Below are 20,945 nucleotides of genomic sequence, written 5' to 3' on the forward strand. Positions count from 1 at the left end.
CCCTACCCACATAGGCAACAGAGTTTGTGAGCGCCATGGGCAGCCAAGGTTATTTTATGGGCAATGTCATCATGTTTGTACCCTACCATAGAAAAAATCCGTGGGATCCCCAAATTCCAATCAGGTGTTTGCCCAAGATTACTCTGCAGAGAGGACCAACTTCTCCAATATTGCCTCTGTTTCCACCTCTACATTCTCCAATGGCCCCCTCAGCTGGACAATTCCTGGCTCATAGAGACCTAAGCAGTATGGTGCTTATCCGTGAGAACAACAAGGTGGGTGAGCGTTGGTATATATCTGGAATAAGTCCATTTGTGCTGTAAACCACATTTTAAAATCTTAGTACACAAAAAGAGAATGTTCAACAGCTCATTAACAATTTTTATACTGATTGTATGTTGAAATACTTTTTTTTTCTATATTGGGGGTTAAGTAAATATAACTCCAATTAATTACACATTTCTTTTTACTTATCTCTTTTTACTAGAAATTTTTACTGGAAAATTTCAAATTGCACACATATTGTATCTAATCATAGTATTATTACTACTGTGTGCTATAAATTATATACTATCCCCCCCCCAGGGCCTGCTGGCATTGTCCTCCCTCCTCCGGTCTACCACCTAGGACAGGTCTGAAAAACTTGCACCCACTTTCCCTCTTCTTCAGCACCTTGCAAAATGGCAGAGCCTCGGTAGAGATTGGCAAGAGAATCAAATGGGCCAAGAGTTAAGGAATTGGTGGGACTTAAGAAAAATCAGCACATCCATTGACGATGGTGATGGTGTCCAGCTGAGTCATCACCCAACGTGCTGTCATCCAGACCAGAGGGGACCTCAGAGGCATTCTAGTCTGACCACCTCTTTCTTGCAAGGGTGAGGAGTTCACAGCACAGTAGGGTGTGGCTCTGAAGAAACTGGAATGGTCCTATTCCCAGACTTCTGGCTTCTTTTTCTTATATGAACACAGCGTTTCTTATGAGAATGTTCCTGTATATTCATCTCATCATTTCATCCCTGGCCTTGGGGGTGTGTCTTTCTTTCTTTCTTTCTTTCTTTCTTTCTTTCTTTCTTTCTTTCTTTCTTTCTTTCTTTCTTCCTTCTTTCTTTCTTTCTTTCTTTCTTTCTTTCTTTCTTTGGATTTTGGAGGTAGGATCTCATGTGTCACTTGGAACTCTCCATATCACCTAAGGATGATCTTGAACTCCATCCTCCTGCCTCTACTGCAATCCCACTGGGATTATAGGCATGTACCACTGTACCAGGTCTAGGTAGTACTAGGGATGTAGCCCAGGGGTTCATGTATGCAAGGCAAGCACTCTTAACAACTGAGCTACACCCCCAGCTCCTGACTATAGGCTCAAATGGATCCATCTACCACAGAAAAGCATCTTCTTCAGGAAACTGAGACAGGCGGATCATTGCAAGCACACAGCAAGTTACAGGCCAACTAGAGGTACAGAGTGAGACTCTCTCTCATTAAGGAAGGAAGGAGGGAGGGAGGGAGGGAGGGAGGGGAAAGAAAAGGAAAATTTAATGAATTAAAAGGAATGTAATTTTCATTTTATGTAATATTTTATTTTTTAAATTGGGCTCTTGCTATATAGTCCAGGATGGTCTCAAAAACACTGCCCTCACACTGCTGAAATTATACATGTGTGTTAACACACCTATGCCTAACCAGGAATTTATTCTTAAGGCTCTGATGGTACCCGTCAATATGCCTAAGGAAGAGATTCGAGAGGACACCATTGTGAAGTCCACGAAAATGCTATGCCTGGCCCCCTGGTGCTTTTCTGTTTGTTCGTCTTTTCCTGGGTGAGATCTGAGGGTGCATGGGAGCAGGCATCTCCTTGTCTCTGGAGCACCTTAGCATCCTGAAGATTTCACATTAGAATCAATTAGAAAACCCACGACAGTGTCCTAGGCTCTCAGATCTCACTTCAGTTTGGTAGCAGGGCTAGAACAAAGAGCCACATGTGCTCAGCCCAAAAAGGACTTCGTTTCCCACACGTAAGTGGTTCAACCTCCGTCCCAACTGGAGGCTGGACTGTCTTGTCTGCCTAGGAACTTCTGAGAGGAGTTAGCCCCCAGGGGCAGGGATGTTTGTGAAAGGATAATCAGGACAATTTATACAGCGTGCTCCACAAAGACAGATGAACCCAGAGATGTCAGTCGTCCTGGCTCAGGGAACTCAAGCGACCTGGGTATTGGCATGATGTCCTTTCCCAGTAGCTGAGTCCAGCACTGTCTGTCTTCTCCCTTGCTAACTCATCCCCAGGGAGTGAAAGGAGAAGACCCAGCTCTTCAGGAGACACATGGGGACCCTTCAGTACGACAGCCCCACCCAAATCCCCAGCCTCACCTGTTGATGGAGCTGACGCTGGGCACGGTGTCATTGTCACAGACTCGCTCTGCCAACAGCCGGTCCCTGATCTCCCAGGCAAACATGGTAGGGTTTTGGCGTTTGTACTCAGCGATTTTTTCCACCACTTTGGGAGTGGCAACCTTTGGTTTGGATCCTCCAATTACCCCCGGCTTGATGCTTCCTGTCTCATAATACCTAGACCCAAGAGGAGAGGACCATAGTTATCCATGAGAGCCCGCAAAATGGATAAATATTTGAAACATGCAATGTATGACTCTTGGTATAATGAAAACGTAAACAAATCTTTAAATATAGTACAAAAAAGGGTTATTAAATAGCTTGATTGTTTTTTAAACTTTATTTCTTAAAAGTATGCATTTTGTGTACACACATGTCTCCATGCATGTACGAGTGTGCCAAACTCAGAGGGCAACCTTCCCGAGTCAGTTTTGTCCTTCCACCATGGAGTCCCAGGGATTGAATTCCGGTCACCAGGCTTGACAGCAAGCACCTTGACCAGGTGAGCCATCTGGCCAGCCCTCTAATACTTTTTTTATTTGTTATATGTTAAAGTGACAATCGGTATGCATTGGGTTAAATAAAATTCATAATTAAAATGAATTATACTAGTTTCTCTTTACTTTCTTCCTTTCTTTTTTCTTTCTTTTTTTTTTTTTCTTTCTTCTGGTTTTTTGAGACAGGGTTCTCTGTGTAGCCCTGGCTGTCCTGGAACTCACTCTGTAGACCAGGCTGGCCTCGAACTCAGAAATTCGCCTGCCTCTGCCTCCTGAGTCCTGGGACTAAAGGTGTGTGCCACCACGCCCGGCTTTCTCTTTACTTTTCTTAATGTTTCAAATTGCCCCTGTGGCTTGTATTAACTATATTGTATTGTATTGTATCAATAATGTAATCATAAAGTACATATTTACAGATTATTTTAAAAATGCAAGTTAGTGTTTCCTCTTGGTCCCCTAGCAGTTCTAAAGCACATAAATTGCTTTAGAAGAGTAAGTGGCTGGACAGTTAGTTGCCATATACTTCTGTGATATAAAATGGCTTTATACCAGTTAAATGTTTTCCTTGGGTAACAAAGGATTAAGGTACTTTGACTCTGGCCAAGCCTCTTGAACTAAAATTTCCCCCAGAAAGGTGGTGTAGACCCTCAATTTGCTGCCTCCCCCATCGCAGCAGACTCTCCAGCATTCTCTCAAGCTGTCCCCTCTACTATACTTTTTTTTTTCCGAAAGAGAAAAACAGTAGCTGATATAAAATTAAAGGGAGTGTGGATTCCAGTGTTAATAGGAAATATGTATTAGAAATCAAATCCCGAGCAATCAGAAAAACCAACCACAATTCTTGCCAGCTCTCCCGGAGGCCTCCCCTGAGGTAAATGGCTGTTTCTAAGGACATTTCCATGCTATCAGCTTTTCCTCGTTAACGCAAATAGGATGTCAGGGTTTTACAGCAAAACCGAGACCAGAAAGAAGAGAGGCATGAAAGACCATTTGGGGGGTGGGGTGGTGGCTTGGCTCTTTTTCTGAATTTTAGCAGTCACTGGATGCCTCTGTTTTACAGAGGAATTTGAGTCCCTCTTTCAAAGAAGATTATTGTGAGATTGGAAAATTTTTAACCCAAAAGACATTTTAATAATTATAATGTTTAAACCTAGAGTATTGATAGGAAGTTGGGGAAGGCACTAGAAATGGTGGCACACATCTGTAACCCCAGTGCTTGGGAGGTGGAGGCAGGAGAATCACAAGTTTCAAGGAGACTTGGCTACATACATACAGAAAGGGGAGCGGGAGGGAGGAGGAAGAGGAGGAAGAGGAAGAAAAGGAGGAAGGAAGGAGGTGGTTCTGTTGGATGGATGGATGGATGGATGGATGGATGGATGGATGGATGGATGGATGGACGGATGGATGGATGGACGGATGGAAGTGTGACCTAGGGCATCATGGAACATATATAGGGTTGCTTGAACTCTCCGCTTAGATAAAACTGTCTAGGGCCAAGTAAATGAATATTATAGAAGAACAGTCCTTGTTTTCATTGAGAAGACTGAATCATTTACAAATTTTAGCCATAAAACAAAGCTCAACTTATCTTCCTTCTTTATAAAACTGTTGAAAGATATTTTCTTTAAAAAATTGGTCTTAATCACACACACACAAAAAAGTTCAATCCGGGGAAATAATAGATTTTGACAGAAAGTAGAAAGGCACCTAAATTCTGCACACAGCATCTCCTGAGGATTCTACAGTCCTGCTGGCTTCTCAAGAGAAAGCGATTTGTTAACTGTCACTTAACAACTCGTAATTTAACAACAGCACTCTAGAGTTTATGGAGTTCTTCAAATTACCTTGGTCCTCGCTCATCTTTGGAGGCCAGCAGGATCTTATAGATGAAAAACAGAATGAATCAGAAGTCTAGGGGATTTGCACAACTCCTTCTGGCTACAGAGACAGACTCTGAATCCGGTGTTCTTCCCACTACAAGTTTCTGCGCTCTTTATAACATTTGAAGCAAGCATTGGCAGTTGTGCTTCTTACAACTGGGGAGAGCTTTACAAGGTCTTTTCTTAAGCATCTTTCACTCATTCATCGAACCAAAAGTCATTGGCTCCTCTTAGGGCATGGATGTTCTCAGCACTTACAGATGTATAGACTGGGTCGTGTTCTCAATGGGACTACAGTGACCACACAGCAGCGCACAGAGCTGCAGGGTAAAGCCCACCCCACCCCACCCCCTGCTTACTTGGCTGGCATGCGTCAGCCCAGGGCTCCCTGCCCTGCAGTACTTGAGCAGTGCCAACTGTGTGACTCCACAGTCCCAACAATCGAGGCTTCTGTCTTCCGTTTGACTGACACGTGGGCCAGGCCCTTAGAAACTAACATAGACACCCCCGAAACCCCAACTCGAGACTGTGTCAAGTGAGGATTCGGACTTAATAACCATCCTTTCATCTCAGCAAAACAGCCGTGCAGCCCTTTGGCTTACAGACAAAAGGAGAGCGGCAGCCACCAGCACAGTGTCCCTCGATGCAAAGAGCACAAAGAGCATTAGGTTGGGAGTCAAGAGGTGCCATGCCTGTAGTGGCTCTGACACCAAATGGCTCTGTGATCCTGACCAACTCCTTCAGCCCTCCTCGGCCTCAGTTACCCTGCTTCTGTAAGGGGCGGGTATTTACCCTGATTCCTCTGCAGAGCTACTGTGATGCCAGGAATTCAGAATGACTGAAAAGATTTTGCAAAAATAAAAAATAAATGAAAGATGAAAGAGAATTTGCATAGAGTGCACAGTTGGGGATTAAAATCCCCACTATTCTAATTTTATCATGTGACATGTCACCAAATTTCAAATGAGAGGAGTCAACAGCCCTGCTCCTGTCTTGGCCTTCATATGGTACCCTCTCCTCTACAGCCTTGAATTCTAGAGTGAATGTCTATACTCCTGGAAGCCTACACACCTTCCTGAGCGAACAGGGAGAGCTGCCTGCTCCCAAGGACTTTGCCAGCCTTGCCACACAGCCTTGAAAACTGCAGCCACCACACACCAAACACTCTATGATCAGCACCCATCAAATTCCTCTGGGGGCCGGGGGGGATCTGTGGATCGAACTGGCCCAGTTTGGAAATTCCCAGACACACTGTTTTAGGGCTGAACTTGTTCCTTAAAAGGCAGTTCTAATTAGAGTGACATTTTGTCCACCGTGGTTCTTAGTTATGAAAATAATGAGCTATGAAATTCCAATTTATTGTTGACAACTTAAACGGCCAGGCACCGGAGCGGCGCATAACTTCCGAATGCCACTCTGTCCAGTGACAAATCTATTCTGGTCTATGGGAAGCTGCTGGCCTGACCTCAGTCTTCATGGGAGATGTAAAGGGCTCTAGAGCTCTAGAACATGAGAACCAGTCATGTGTATATCTGAGAAAGGCTCTCGCTGTCTGGAAATTTTCAAACAGAGAACCAAAGGAACGGTCAGCTCAGCAAAGATGACTCAGTAAAAACAAAGGAAAGGCCTCCCCTCTCATCTCCGCAAACCCCCCCCCCAATACACAAAGAAACCTCACAAGAAGACATTGGAGACCATGCAGCAATGGAAGTGGGACCGGTAACCTCTCAAATAGCCCTCTTCCCGCTCTCTCCTCTTTGGTATTTTTCTATTGTGTCTTAAAAAAAAAAACATTCTTTCTTCCCTTTGTTTTCTCTCCTCTCTCCTCTCTTTCTGTCTCCTTGCCTGCTCCTTCTCTTTGCTTCACTTGCTCTGACCTTTCTCCCTAAACCACCACCTAAACTCTCTCCCTAAACTGGCCACCAAGCTGATAACCGCCTTGGGCTGGAACTCTCTGGCTAGCTGAGTGTTAAGTAGAACTGGATTGCACCCTCTGCCTCCACAACTGATGTAACCCATGCTAGGCAAGAAGATGGAGAATAAATACTGGGATTAGTGGCCCTAAAGGAACAGTCAGATTCCTGGCCCTGCGACTTCTTAATCAAGACTTTCTATATGGTTCTTCAACATATATGTTGGGAGAATTCTTAAGTCCCAGCAGATGGAACAAGAAGAACAGAGAGTCATAGGGTCACTGAGAAAACTCCAGAAATACTTCAAAAAATGTTCAGGCATCAGTTGTTAGAGCACAATGCAAGCTACAGGACAAAGGTGAGGACCACTGATCCCAGAAAGAAAGCCCTGAGCAGCTATACCTGACACTGTTCCCATCTGCCAGGGCAGCCCTAAAACAAATCACATGCCCAGGGCATTAAACAAACAAGCAAGCAAACCTATAGATGTGGTTTGGAGTTATTGAGAGAGATGGGTCCCAGAGTCATTTAGCCCTCTGTCCATCCAGCCCAAGTGTTGACTTAGCCAAACATACCCTGGCCAGTCAGTTTGCCTAGGAAAGATTTGTTTCCTTTTCTTAAAACCTGGCTGATGAAACAAAACAGAACAGAACAGAACAGAACAGAACAGAACAGAACAGAACAGAACAGAACAAAACAAAACAAAACAAAACAAAACAAAACACATGAGCCTAAAAGTCTGCACAGCCCTCTGGGAGGGGATCATTGTCAGTATTTTTGCTTGCAGCAAATTGAGGGGTCAAGTGGCAACTTTCAAAGGTCAGATTTGAGAGTTAGTGTTTGTTGCTAGTTTGTTTTCCAGTGGCTGAGTTAATGCATACTTAGGATGCCTGTCACTATGACAGTAACAAAACACACAGGAGGGAAACATTGTAGCCAACATGATAAGGCTAATGATACAACTGAAGATGACTGCTGGCTTTTAAAGACAGAATGTACTATTTAAAAGAAAACACTGAGGACTGGCAGTATAGCTCAGGCGGCATTGCTTAGCATGTACACAGCCCTGCACCAACAGAAAAGAAAATAAAGAAACATTCGACTCTGGTCATGTACTATAATCTATTGATCTCCCTCCCACCCAACCATTTCCTTAAAACCCCACCACCACCACCACCAAGCTCACCTAAGAGGTTTGGGGGAAATTCTTAAGAGTCTCCTACTCTTGGTTTCTTTAAAATAGTTCAGCAAACTTTTGAGAAGCATATTGTCCCTCCTAACAAAGTCTCCCTATTCCACGTGTCACTGAAAAGAGGAGTTTCCACAGCTACTTTGAATAGGGTGATCTCAAAAGACTTTGCAAAGGCTCAAGTGCTGGGTGTGTGGAGCAAAATGCCCGCCATAGTCTCACGGGGACACTAGCACCTTGAACAGCTGAGGGCTGTCTTTTAGCTCTTTCTTTAAAACATTGAAGGAAGCCTGGAGCCCGTGCCTTTACCTGCCAAGAATTTTGCTGACACAACCATGGCTGACCCGAAGCTGCCTGGAGATGTCGCAGGGCCTGACACCTTGATGGGCAAGTTCCACTATCCTTTGGCGGACTACATCTGGGAGTGGCCGTCCATTCACAAAAACCCCCCCAAGCTGATTCACTCCTCCATGTCCTGAAACAGATCAGAAACAAAAAGCAAGGGGAAGGGTGGTTAGAACCAGTCACATAGTACAAGTGCCCTTGTGAGCACCCAGACCCCTCTGAGATCACAAATGGCCGGCAGGCTCGATAGATGCCTTACACCTGATGTCAATCATGCGGATGACATAAGGACCCTAGATGGCCTTTTAACTCCAGTCTCAGCTTTTGGCCATCTGCAGGCAGTCAGCTGAGCCACCAGGAGCTCCTTACACTGTGTTTTTTGAGTTACTAGCATTTTTCTCTTCGTTTGGGGGAAGGGGTATGGAAGGGGACTGTAAAAGGCATCTATATGACAGGAGCTCAATCTAAGGAAGATCCTAGGGAGAAGATTACGGTCTTAAAACAATCACATGTAAAGAGAAAAAAAATAGTGGAACTTGTTTAACATTTAACAAATGTCTTCAAAGGCGAAACAGGCTATTCTAATATCTACATCTCAAGGGGGAAAGTGTTTTCAAATCAGCAATCTAATTCAAGAACTGAAGACTTTCTTTCTTAATGACCAGCATTTTCAGATCACTGAGACAAAACCTAACCGCTGCCTTAATTTAAAAATAGGAATAAAAAACAAACAAACAACAACAAAAAAAAAAACAAAAAAAAAAACAAAACCTAAAGCCTCCCTTTAAGACTGTGATGTTGACGTGCAGGCTTGACCATTGTACCCTCTCAGAGCACACAAAAGAAATGGGTCACAGGGTCTTCTGCACACAGCACACTCCACTGAATCAGGTTTTGTTAGAAAGGTGTGCCCCTGGAATTTCGGGCATGTCTTGCGATCTACAAGCAGGTTTAAACTGGTCAGAAAGAAATAAGGAAGCTTCGGCCACCCAGATTTCACGAGTGCCGAGTGCCGGTGGAGTGTATTTATGTAAAAGGAGTCAGAGAAAGTGCCTGTTCTGCTCCTACACTTACAATGGACATCGGGAGCACTCTGAAGGGACACAGGGACCTGAGTAAACTGAAGACCAGGTCAGTCAACACAGACTGATCCAATGTAACGTGACTGTCAATCATGTAACAGCTGTCAATCAGCTACTAACTGGCTTTGCTGAAGGTTGGAGCCAAAACAAGTTCAAGAGAATATTGATGCTGTTGGCAACTCAGAGGCTAAGGAGGGGTAACCTCCTACACTAGGACAGAGTGAACTCCACCGGGGACTGGGGGGCAGGGATTGAGGCACCCCCAAGGTCACACATATATCCATACTCCAACTTTAAAACAGAAAGTAACCACCACAGCTCAGCTACCACCCATCCTGGTCCAGGGCTTTTTTCTAGGACCAGCCCCATGAACAATATCTGAAATTGAGGAATAGAACTCTTATAACACCTCCTATTTCCTTAAAAGAGTCTTTTTAAAAAATCATGAATTATTTCCCGAAATTTCCAGGTTCGGGTGTACGTCCAAGAAACCAAGAATTTTTTAGGAAATAACATTACTTAGTTCCAAACTATGCTGACTCTTCCTCTGACTTTTTAAAAATGTGCCTTTAAGGGCTCTTGATGGTTCTGAAACATCAAAATTCACATAGGAGAAGAAGAAAAAAAAAAAACAGAAAGAGAGAAATTTGCCCTGAACAGGATTTTACAGCTAGGGGACATAGTTACATAGCTTACCTATAACAGAAAGATTACAGCAACCCTGATCAACAGCTTTGATCTGGGACAAAGAGTATCTAAGGGCGAGGAGGGTTGAATTAATCTTTTCAGAACAGCCTGGATGTGGGTAAAACAAAGTATATCAAAAATCGGGGTTTGTTCTCTGGAAGGATGGAGGCCAAGAAAAGGAAACTGAAAGACCCAGAGCATTTCTAATATGATCTAGAGGTCCAGGCATTGCAGCCAACCTGCAATTAGTGTTTGCTGTACCACTGACAATTGAGACACAATGGCAACCTTCAGAGGACTTCAATGCCAAGAGCAGTTACACAGGGGATTTGTGGGTTTGTATCACAGCAAAAGCTGTGAGGAATCTTCTAGAGTCAGGTCTCACTAAATCACAACAGATTCCCACAAACTTCCTCCCTGTGTCCACAAGGCTAACAGATCTGCAGAATCTAAGGCAAGTGTCCACATCTGACACAGACTTGGCCTAGGTGACTCTTACTAGGTTGACTCTTAACTTCCTGGACAGGGCCCCCCGGATCCTCTTAGTCTTCTTGCCTCACTTACAAACATACCCAACAGGGCACTTTACCACTGAGGCCTCAGGAAAGGTGCTAATCTGAGATTGGTAAGAAGGGAAGCTCACATCTAAGGGAGAGAGCCACTGGAACCATGAAAAGAGAGGCATGTGCAAAGGGTATAGAGAGTTGGGGCGGAGACAGACAGCAAAGAAAAAGAAGGCTAGATAGAACACAGAGAAATTTGGGCAGGCAGAGGGAGTTGGGGCAAAATGGAAAAATCAAAACAGACCAGCAAATGGAAGGGGGCTTCTGGAAGACAGGACTTCTGTGGGTGGGGCTCTGTTTCTCCTCCCTCTCTCTCAGGCCTTGCTCCAGGTTTGCATCTCCTCAAAGGCTCAAACCTCAACTTCTACTGTGTGTTCCAGCTAGGTGAGGGCTCATCTGCCAGGAAGACCCTGGGCTAAGACATGAACTCAGCTATCATTCCTACAGGGAACAGAATCTGCAGAGACTGGCACAGAAACGGTGGAAACAAATTAGGTAGAAACTGGGAAGCAAACACAGAGATAACAAAAGTAAAGATCACCGGCCTCCACCTGGGGAGTAGGGTTTGAAGGGGGACAGAAGGATGATGGAACTGTGGGTGCCCCTAGAGCCTTTGTGTCTCTGGCCTGAAAGGAGTTGCCTTCTGTAGATGCTCCTCAGACCTTGTTAAGAACATGTGGCCCACAAAGAGCACTGCCCAATCCCCAAGAACTATGACTGGGCACAGAGTATTAGGTAAAAGATGTCTCTGCTCAGCTAAAGACTGAACTACAAGACCCTGGCTCATAGAAATTCTTTCTAAATGCACCAAAGCAGAAGGAGGAAGGGACACACATAGACATGCAAACAGAATCCCAGAGAGTGGACAGCCAGGTGCTGACACACATAGCAGCAGTCATGCTGTGAATACAGACATGGCTGGACTACACACAGAGAGAGCCTTGTCTGTGTGGATACTCCAGTAAGTCCACTGCCCTCTCTGAGATTAGGTCCTTCTCTTCCCTCCTTTCCAGGAATTTCCCCAAAGCCTAATGGTACACCTCTATCCTGAGAACCAGCTACAATTCTGTCAGTCCTTTTATCTCTCCAGCCACAGTATCATATTCTATAAAACAGAGTTATCTGAAGGTTTGGGTCGCACTCAGGTATGACACTGGCCACAAAAGTACTTTATAACTAACTGGTGAAAGGGTTGGGGGAAGGAAACATCTGGGGGAGGCCTCTGTGCCCGTGAGCTTCGTGGAACTGGAACCGAGTGTGGGGTACCTCTGAACTCAGAAGCCAAATTTGAAGCTCTGTCTGTCCCTCTCGACCAGAAACTGTCCTGTGCAGAACTGGAGGGGGGGGAGAAGAAGGGAGGTAACAAGGAAAAACTGACCAGGGCCAGAAGAAAGAAAGAAAGAAGAAAGAAAGAAAGAAAGAAAGAAAGAAAGAAAGAAAGAAAGAAAGAAAGAAAGAAAGAGAAAAAAGATGAAACGAAGAATCCTAGTACACCTGTCACCTTGCAGAACCTATTTTCTCTGCCCCCATCACCAGCAAATTAGGACCCAGAGACAGATTACATTGTGCAAGCAAACAGCTTTAGGCATAAGAGCTAAGGTCTTTCCAAAGACGCCAAGGACTTCCACTAGCTCTGGAAGCTAGGCTTGCCCAGCCCCCACTGTGCTGCCAGGGAGATTGAGAATGGGAGGAGGGAGGATTTCCCGAGGAGGGGGCAGATTGAAGGGCCGGCAGGAAGGCTGAGACATTAGCAGTTGGTTAACCTGCACCTGGAAGGAGCTGCCTCTCCACACGAATGCACACCGCAAGACCACCAAGTCTGATGCTGTCTCCCCACGGGCTTGGGCACGACCTCTGGGCAGCAGAACTCTGGACAGAGAGAGGCAGTGCAGGCCTTTGGATTTCTGCCAGAAGCACGGGAGCCAGCCCTACCCATCTTGCCTCCCAGTTGTTTCTTGCCCACCTCTCAGAGTGTTGCCCCCAACTCGTTTGCTTTCAGGTTCGTTCTGAGTGAAAGCAGAGAGGCTCTAGAGCCAGTCTGCACAGGAAAATGCTGCGGGAGACGCTGGAGCCATGGTGGACCGGAAACCGCTTAAACCCAGTCTCCAAACCGGGAGGAATCGTTGGGGCTGAGACCAGAGCAAGCAGCTTCTCTGCGCGAATCTTGTCGCTGCTCGGGGAGATTTACCTCCAACTGGGATATTGACACAAAGAGAAGCTGACCTGCTTGAAGCTTGCTTTGGCTGCCTAAACAAACCTTCCCCTGCTACCAGGCCACTCAGTTCTTGGTGGAAGACACGAAGATTATTGCTTCACCTTGCCTTCTCTCTAGCCGGGTCTCTATGCCTTTGTTAAATAGGGGACCCACGGCTAGAGTAGCAGGATCCCGGCTGGTTGAGGTTAAACAAGCTTGCAGCCGGCTGCTAACCACGGAGTTACTCTGAGATCTGCAACCCACAGAGACTCGAGCTGGGCACCCAAGTGCAGTCTGCCAAAACCTGGCGCCTTCCCCTGGCCGAGTCTACAGCCAACAGAAAGGAAACGCGATTCGTTCCACTTGGAATTTCCTTGAAATCTCCGAATCTAATCCAGCGTTAACTCACCGTGAGAAGAGCGCTTGTCTCATAGGAGGCTGTGTTAATGGGTGAACTGGCAGGATCCCTGTGGGTCAGGCAGCAGGGCCCTACCGGTGCCCGAAATGACCCTGCCGGTCTCTTACACTGCACAGGCTTTCAGAAGGCAGGGACTCCTGAATGTGACTAATTAGCTAGCTTGCTTGCTTGCTTTCTTTCTTTCTTTCTTTCTTTCTTTCTTTCTTTCTTTCTGTCTGTCTTTCACCTTTCTACCTTTCTACTTTTCTTTCTTTCTTTCTTTCTTTCTTTCTTTCTTTCTTTCTTTCTTTCTTTCTTTTTCTAGTAGAGAAGCCATCTCAAGGTAGACATCCTACAGAGAAGGACCCAATGATGTCTTTAAAGGTCTCTGTATGTACTGGTCGACGCCTAAACTGAAGTGTAGCTTAGGGACTCTGACTTCGTTGATTCTTTAAATCCCCTCTCCTCGATCCAGGGCGCATTTGGAATCCTGGACCTGGTGCCCCTTCTTAACTTTCACTTCTTTCTTCACATATTCAGGGACTGGTCGGGGCTCCACTTTTCCTTCTAAGCATCAGTCTTGCTTAGTCCCATGGCTGAAAAGGGCGCCAACAGAGTTGGGATGTTGAGCGCTGGCTGAGACTCTTACTGACCTCTATTCAAACTTCCTGCCCTCCAACTGACCCAGTCCCGAGCTGTCTATGCGTATGAACCAGGGTTCTGAGAACTAGCGGCTAGAGCTCGGGAAAGGCTACAGCTCGCTGCCTACACTACCTCGTTGCTGGAGGCGGGATTCACCCACCAGGCGCTTCGGCCTCGGCGGCGTCCGCTGCCTGAAAGCATTGCACTTTGCGAAGTTGTCTACGCAGCTACAGAGGTCCCGAGTCCTTTAGGACTTAGTATCTTACCCCGCACTCCGGCACCCCCAACCCGATCCCGGCCGGAGAGTGAGAGAAGCGAGCTCGCCGCCTACTTACTATGCATGGATGCAAACGGGTCGTGCTTACAGTGTATTTCCATCGGGGCGCTCCAGACTGTAGGCCGGCCCACGCCGCTGCCTCTCGGCGCCAAAGGACTGCCCAGGGCGCCTAGGGAACCGCGCCACCAGGCCGGGCACAGTGTGAGCAGAGCTCAGAAAACACCTCTGCAGCCGTGGGGTCCCTCTCGGAGCCGCCTACGGAAGATCGCGGAGAGCTGAGCCCAGAGGCGGGAAACGGTGCTCTCAGCCAGTCGGTCTGGGAGCGGACGCCCAACTCCCGCTGGCTTCGCTCCTCGGCGGGCTCAAGCGGCGGCTCCCGGCCCGCACCAGAGAAGCTGCGGCCCAAGCGCTAGCGGCGTCGAGGGCATAGCGCAGGGGCCCACCTCCAGGATGGCTAGGGGAGCCCGGCGCGGGACCAGCAGCCTGCAGGAGGCCGCGAGCTCAGGGCCCTCCGTCTCAGTCCGGGGCAGCGAGGCCGCGGACTGCCAGGCTGCTTCGGTCTTGCTGCCTCGAGGGTCTGCCCACCCTTCGGCCTCCGCCAGGTCCTTCTTGTTTCCCGCTTCTCCGTGTCTCTGGAGCCGGACCTGCCCCTCCACCTCTCTCCTGCCGGCTCTCCGACGTCTCCGACGAAGTTACAGAGAACTCCCTCTCCTGTCGCGCAGGAGTGTGAAATGCTGTAGCTGCTGAAGCTGGGAGCCCGGTGCGCCCCGAAGCTGCAACCCTCGAAGCCCGGGACCCGCTGCCTTCAAAGTTCCCGCGGGCCCCGCAGCTCCCGGCCCCTTCGCGCCTGGCTGTGGCTCACGCTACCAACTCTTGGAGCCCCGCTGCCCGATCTCGGGGTTCCGGGTGGATTGTCCCTGCCTTGCCTCTTCCGGGACAGCCGCCGCGTCTGCCCAGCGTGGAGCGAGGGGCGCAGAGAGGATGAGGGTCCCGGCCGCCGGGGCCGCCGGGGCCGCCGGGGCTGTCGGTGCTGAGATAAGCTCCTGCCGGCTCTAATGCCTGCTCTGCCGCCGCCGCCGCCGCCGGCGCTAGCCCTCCGCCTGTTCGGCGCGCACAGTGCGCCACCGCGCCGCCCCGAAGCCGCTTTCAGGACCCGCTGCGTGTGGACAGCGCCGCCCGGGGCTCAGCCTCCCTCCGGGCGGGGGCGGGGCGAGAGCTCACCTGCCAATCACGCCCCATCAAGCCAATCAGAAGAGGGGCATCCGGCCCTAGCCCGAAATACTGCCCTATTGGCTAAGCAACCCACGGGCTCCGCCTGATTAGCCGGTACCTGGGCAATGGGAGAGAATGGGGGGCGGAGCCCAAGCTGCGGCGCCACGTTCATTGACAAACGCGTGGGGAGAAGGCCTAGTGGTTCGCGGATGGAAAAGGGGAAGAGAGAGAACAGGGCCCACGCAGTGTTTGGAGAGCCATGCTCTTGGTCCCACAGAGCCGACCTTTCGGAGGGCCGTCGAGATTCTGGGATGCGCTTAGAGACTGAGGGCAACCAAGACAGGGCCGAAGAGGAGTGAGGATGGGAGAGATAGCTCCAGAACGAAAAGAAAAAACAAAAAACAAAAATAGAAAAACATCCACAGATTTTAGAGGTAGATGTGCAGCACAATAGAGATCCGATTTTCGGTCTAGGCGGCAGATTTCTGTGTGTATATCTGCCGCTTTAGACCTCACTTTGCTCCTCTGTAAAATGGGCAGAGTTTAGTAAAGAAGTCGTTGGTGCTGGTTCCTTCCAATGGAAACATTTCCTAAGTTTATCAAGAATCCACTAAGCAACGGCCGTCTCCTCTGTATCCTCCTCTATCATTCTTCTATTCACAGAGGCCCCAGCATTGCACTAACCAAAGGCAGAACTGGGGAAATATTATTTTAAGGTTACCAGAAATTTGGGGTAGTCTCCAAAGCTTGGACCAGGTTGCCTCAAGTACAGAAGCATAGATCCTTTCTGTTGTCTTAGCCTAGGAGCTGATAGGTCCCTTGGGAGCTGGTGATGCTCTTAGCTCAAAGCTTCTGTCAACAAGAGGATTTCCGCATCTGGTGCAAGGCCTCTTTAAAAAGAGAAGGAGTCCACCGGCATCCAGAGCTAATGAGAGCACCGGAAGCCAGTGGCTGTGCAGTTACCTCCATTTGCAAGAGCCTGGCAGTGTAGCATCAGGATGGCCACCTGGTAGGAAAACCTGACCTTCCTCACTAGAGTTCCTATAGATTTTAGGACAAAAATGGACAGGCTTCTAGCAGATAGAATTCTCCGATCCAGCAAAGCTCTTTCTTTAACCAACACATGTCTCAGTTTCTTGGGAATGTAAGGCTCTCAGACTACAATCAAAGCTGTTGGACTTTAAAAAACAAAAAACAAAGTGTCTTCACCCAGGTAGCTATAGTTCTGTGAGGCTTCTAGTGTGCTAAGACCCAACCCAACACAGACACTGAGCACTGCCCTCCCCCGCACCTTGGCAGTTGTAGAATATTAAACACTCACTCCTTTGAATCGTAAGTGATGACTCTCTGCTATTAAACATAAACCCACCAAAAACCGAGACCTCTGAGGCGTCTGCTTCAGGCATAGTAGAGGGAGGACAAAGCTCAGACTGATCCGGGGATCATTTTCGCTATTTACTTTCTCCTCATTTCCATTCTTCTCTTCTTGCTCCACTTCTAACATCTCTATACTAGGCCAGCTCGTGGGTCCTCCCTTGATAGCTGTCTCCTCCAAGCTGCCCCTGACAAGCGGGGAAAGTCTCCCCGGGCTGACAGAGCCCCACCCCCACTGGGGCACAGCTGCAGGAAAACAGCCAAGGCTGGTCTCTGGGGACTCAGAAGGCTGTGGTGTATGAGGCAGTGGAGTGGTAGCTTTCTCTCTCCATTTTCCGGAACCCGGAACCCCTTCCGGGTCTTGATCTTTGCTGCCCCACACCTACCTCTGCCTTAGAGCAAGGAGGTTACAACTGGGAAAGGACTGTGATGGCAAAGGGCCCCATTTGCTTTAGCCCGTAGTCCCCAGCGAATCAGATACTGCAAGAGTTGAGTTCCAAGCCAGTTGTGGGACTCTTAATTCCCACTATGGATGTCAAGACCGGAGAATCAGTCAGTGGTACCTCAAGCTCCCAACTCTGCTCCTTGAGCTTACAATCCCCGATCAAGAATATTAAAAGCTAAAAGGGTTCTGGGAAAAATGTTTCCCCAATTTTTCAGATTTGGAACCTGAGGATAAGAGACTGGATTCAACTTATCTAAGATCATACTAGTGCAACCCTGGGATAGAAGAAAGGCTGGAGGCTGGAAGTGGAGCTGATGTCAAACCAAGTAATTTATCTGGCCAATACCTGAAGAGGTCAATTGTTCTGTATTGTTTGGACAAAACCCTTAAGGTATCCTGAGGGCAGGATGAAAATGCAGGTACCATTCCAACAGACACAGTCCAGATCCCTCCTTTCACACAGTAGGTATTGCTCAGCTCTGGGTATGGATATGGTATGACCCTACCTAACTAATGAAGGAAAGAAGGCCCTCCCAGTCCTTAGTGATCCTGGGTCAGAGGAAATTCCCTTCTGAGTGGTTCTGTTTGACACTCCTGGAGTTCCTGAGCCCTGAGGACTTCAAATCCCCAAGAAGTGAACAGCCCTAATATTACCACCTACTCCAGCCTCTCAAGCTTCCAAATGGTGGCCCAGAGAAGTCAGATGACCAGTCTGAGATTACACAGCTATTTCCCCCACAGAGATAGGCTTCCATGCCTCAAGTCCTGCCTTCATCTGCAACCTGCGTCCAGGAAGGGCTAGCAGAGAGGTACACAGAGATCATAGATCTGTGAAACAAAACCATGGGGGAAGGTGCAGGGAGTGGGAAAATAAAGCAAAACAAACAAACAAAACCCACAAGTTATTTAAATTCAATTGCTTTGGAACGTTTTTTGTCTGTTGATTGAATGACCATTTTGAGAGTGTTTCAGAAACCAGAACACTTTGGAGAAAGAGTCTCTCTCTCTCTCTCTCTCTCTCTCTCTCTCTCTCTCTCTCTCTCTCTCTCTCTCTCTGTCTCTCTCTTCCCCCTGGAGACTTTGCCTAATGAGAGTCACACACCACACCTACACCATCCCCAATTCCTACCTCCCTCCCTGCTCTCCAACAGTCCCTCCAGCTTACAGAACAGCCAGACCCTCTGAGTGCTGGCGCTGCCATGGAGTTCTGACCTGAGATTGACTCTTGCCGTTCAATTCCAGCACATTTGACTGCTCTTTCTTCCAATAAAACAAGGCCTTTCAGGATTCAGACTGGTTGTTCAATTGGGAAGGATCTGAGATGTCTGGGCACTGCTCTTCTAACCTGGTGGGTTCCTTTTAACTTTAATTTTAAAAAAAAAAGTATCAAAGAGGAAAAACAAATGGTCTGTGATTGCACAGCAAATGGGGCATAGAGATGCCTGTCTGATTCTTGAAAGTGGATCAGGAATCTGCTTCACTTGGTCTGGGTATATTGCAGGAATCACTGGGGAGGAGAATATTAAACCAAGTCTTTCTTGACGTGCACACATGCTGTGTTGGGGCCTTGTCATCTCTACAAGTCTGCCCTTGCACCAGGACAGTCTCTCTGTGGAGACTTAGAGAGTGCATAGTCCTCACTCCTAAGGCCTCAGCTTCTTGTACCTGGAATCCAGAGAACAACCTCTGGAATGTCTCCCAGAGCTTTGTGAGAAGTTGTCCCAGGCATGTGGGAAGTGGTATGCTCTCCCTTCTAGACCCAGTCTTGTTTGATTAGTACCATAAGCTCCTGCCTTCTGGGCCTCCTCTTTTCCAAAGAAGGGAGAAGCTTCTTAGGTGAGTCCCTGCTGTGTGCTGACCTTGCTTAACGCTGGGCTTTAAACTTTAAAGACCACAGTAGGACTGCTAGATGGCTCTGGAGGAAAGAAGGGACAGTTTGGTGGCCCATGAAAGGCCTACAAGTTCAGGGCAGAAAGTAGACCTAGATGGCCTTTGAGTGCCTGGACAGCCCCTCAGTCCTCTCCCTCCTTTTCCCTAGGCTGGACCTCAGGACTTGGAAGACAAGCAGAAGGGCACACCTGAGCTGCTACCCCTTCCAAAGCCAAGCAGGTGGCTTTTACCCTAACTCATCATTAAGGGGCGTGGCTCTTAGAATTTGAAGCTCCAAACCTCCCTAGGATTTCCCCTATCCAAACCCCACCCAGTCTAACAGCACACAAGAGTGAAATGCTTTATTGATTAAACGATTATTCAGGCGATTGAACTAATCAAAGAGCCCATCGACCGCCATGAATTACATTCCTCGTAGTAGACAGCTTGTCGGAGAGACAGCCACTCGGACCCCTCTCTTGACTCACAGGCGTCCATCCTGATCCCAACAATAAACAACCCAAGCAGGCACAGAAACCTTTGGGCATCTCACCACTTAGAGAAAGGAAGCTTGTCTGGGAGTTAAGAATGGAAAGGGAGTGGAGATCCTGGTTTCTACCTCTGAACTCTCACCACATCAATGTTCCTCTGGCTCCTGCCATCACTTTTTTTTTTCTATCATGGCTTTTCTGGATCCAGAGCTATGCCAGGAAGTCACCCTGGGTTGGGGGGTCTAAGTTTTATCTTCTCTCTGACTTTATCAAAGGCTTGAGTAGAACTGAGATCTCATAGGTGACCCAGAAATGAGAAAAGTGGGTTTCCTGCCATTGCTCAGAGTGTTTGTGTACAGGTTGGCACAAGAGTCTGGCAGGATGGCATACCATGTTATGCCTTAGCATAGACAGAGGCCTACTGCCCTGCCACAGCTCAGACATAAACACATCCTGCTACCCACTGCCTGGGCCTCTGGGAGGCACAGGGGCACTGTGCCAAGAAGGCCTGTGTACATACAGTAACTCCAGCTGAATGACCAGGCTAGGCACATATACCCACCCACTTGTGCTCTCCTTCATTGGAGCAGCACCCACAGGACAAAGCCTGAGCATAGAGTGTGACATATATACACACACAATGTCAGAGGCTAACCTAGGTGACAGCCTAAAGGCAAGGGAGTGGAGTGTGTGTGTGTGCGCACTGTCAAAATGTCATCAGTAGTCCACAGACTGTTCTTACCTACCAAAGTTGTGCTTGCTGTAGGAGACCCGTGTACACAAATGCTAAATGCAACAGTACACCAATGAGACAGTGCACACTGCACAGTGAGAGCTTAATTGCCCTGAATTCACATCACTTTTGATTCTATCTCTCAATATTATAAGACTTAGGCCTGGCAGCACATGTGTTGTATACTATACCCCTAGTAGGCCCCAGAGCTATACCAGTGCCTAGAGACAAGCACTTTTGTATGTATTGGTATATACACATTGGGCAGCTGTTGACGTCCAAAAATGGAGGGGTCAGAGAACCACCTCTTTCTTACTTCCAAAATCACTTGGGATATAGAGATGACAAGACCCCTTAAGCAGTAGATGTCCAGTGAGTGAGATGCTTATCAAACTACATACACAGAATTTACACATCTTGGAGTCTTAAAAAGAACACACACAAACACTAACTCATAAACACATGCTAATATGCTCAAGGCAAGATACAAGCTAGTAAAGATGCCAACAGGCGTACAAACTCAAACTGAACACCTATTTGGGGTAACACAAACACCTGCACACATTGATCTCCTCAAGTGAGCACACATATCCAAACTTGAACATCTCCAGATTAACACCAACACAAGTATCAGAAACAGAATCAAACAAAACCAAAGAAAACAGGCCTCCTTGAAGACACCTTGACGGAGTAGTGAAAACCATGTGAATGCACTGTAAAAGGACAGGCCTTTTCCTGAGAAAACTACACACACACACACACACGCACAC

The 20,945-nt window shown here is 47.7% G+C and overlaps 1 protein-coding gene across 1 annotated transcript in view; it reads right to left on the reverse strand.

Moving 5' to 3' along the window:
* Pax5 (paired box 5) overlaps positions 1-8,336 on the reverse strand; it is a 167,729-nt gene extending 159,393 nt beyond the window's left edge. Inside the window, exons 1-2 of the mRNA XM_021160362.1 lie at positions 8,174-8,336; positions 2,365-2,562 (exon numbers count right to left, since the gene is read on the reverse strand). Of these exons, the coding sequence (XP_021016021.1) occupies positions 2,365-2,450 (86 nt within the window). The 5' untranslated portion in view covers positions 2,451-2,562; positions 8,174-8,336. The remainder of the gene's footprint in view (positions 1-2,364; positions 2,563-8,173) is intronic.
* Positions 8,337-20,945: the final 12,609 nt, after the last annotated feature.

The sequence above is a fragment of the Mus caroli genome, chromosome 4, assembly GCF_900094665.2.
Source record: "Mus caroli chromosome 4, CAROLI_EIJ_v1.1, whole genome shotgun sequence".
NCBI classification, from domain to species: Eukaryota; Metazoa; Chordata; class Mammalia; order Rodentia; family Muridae; genus Mus; species Mus caroli.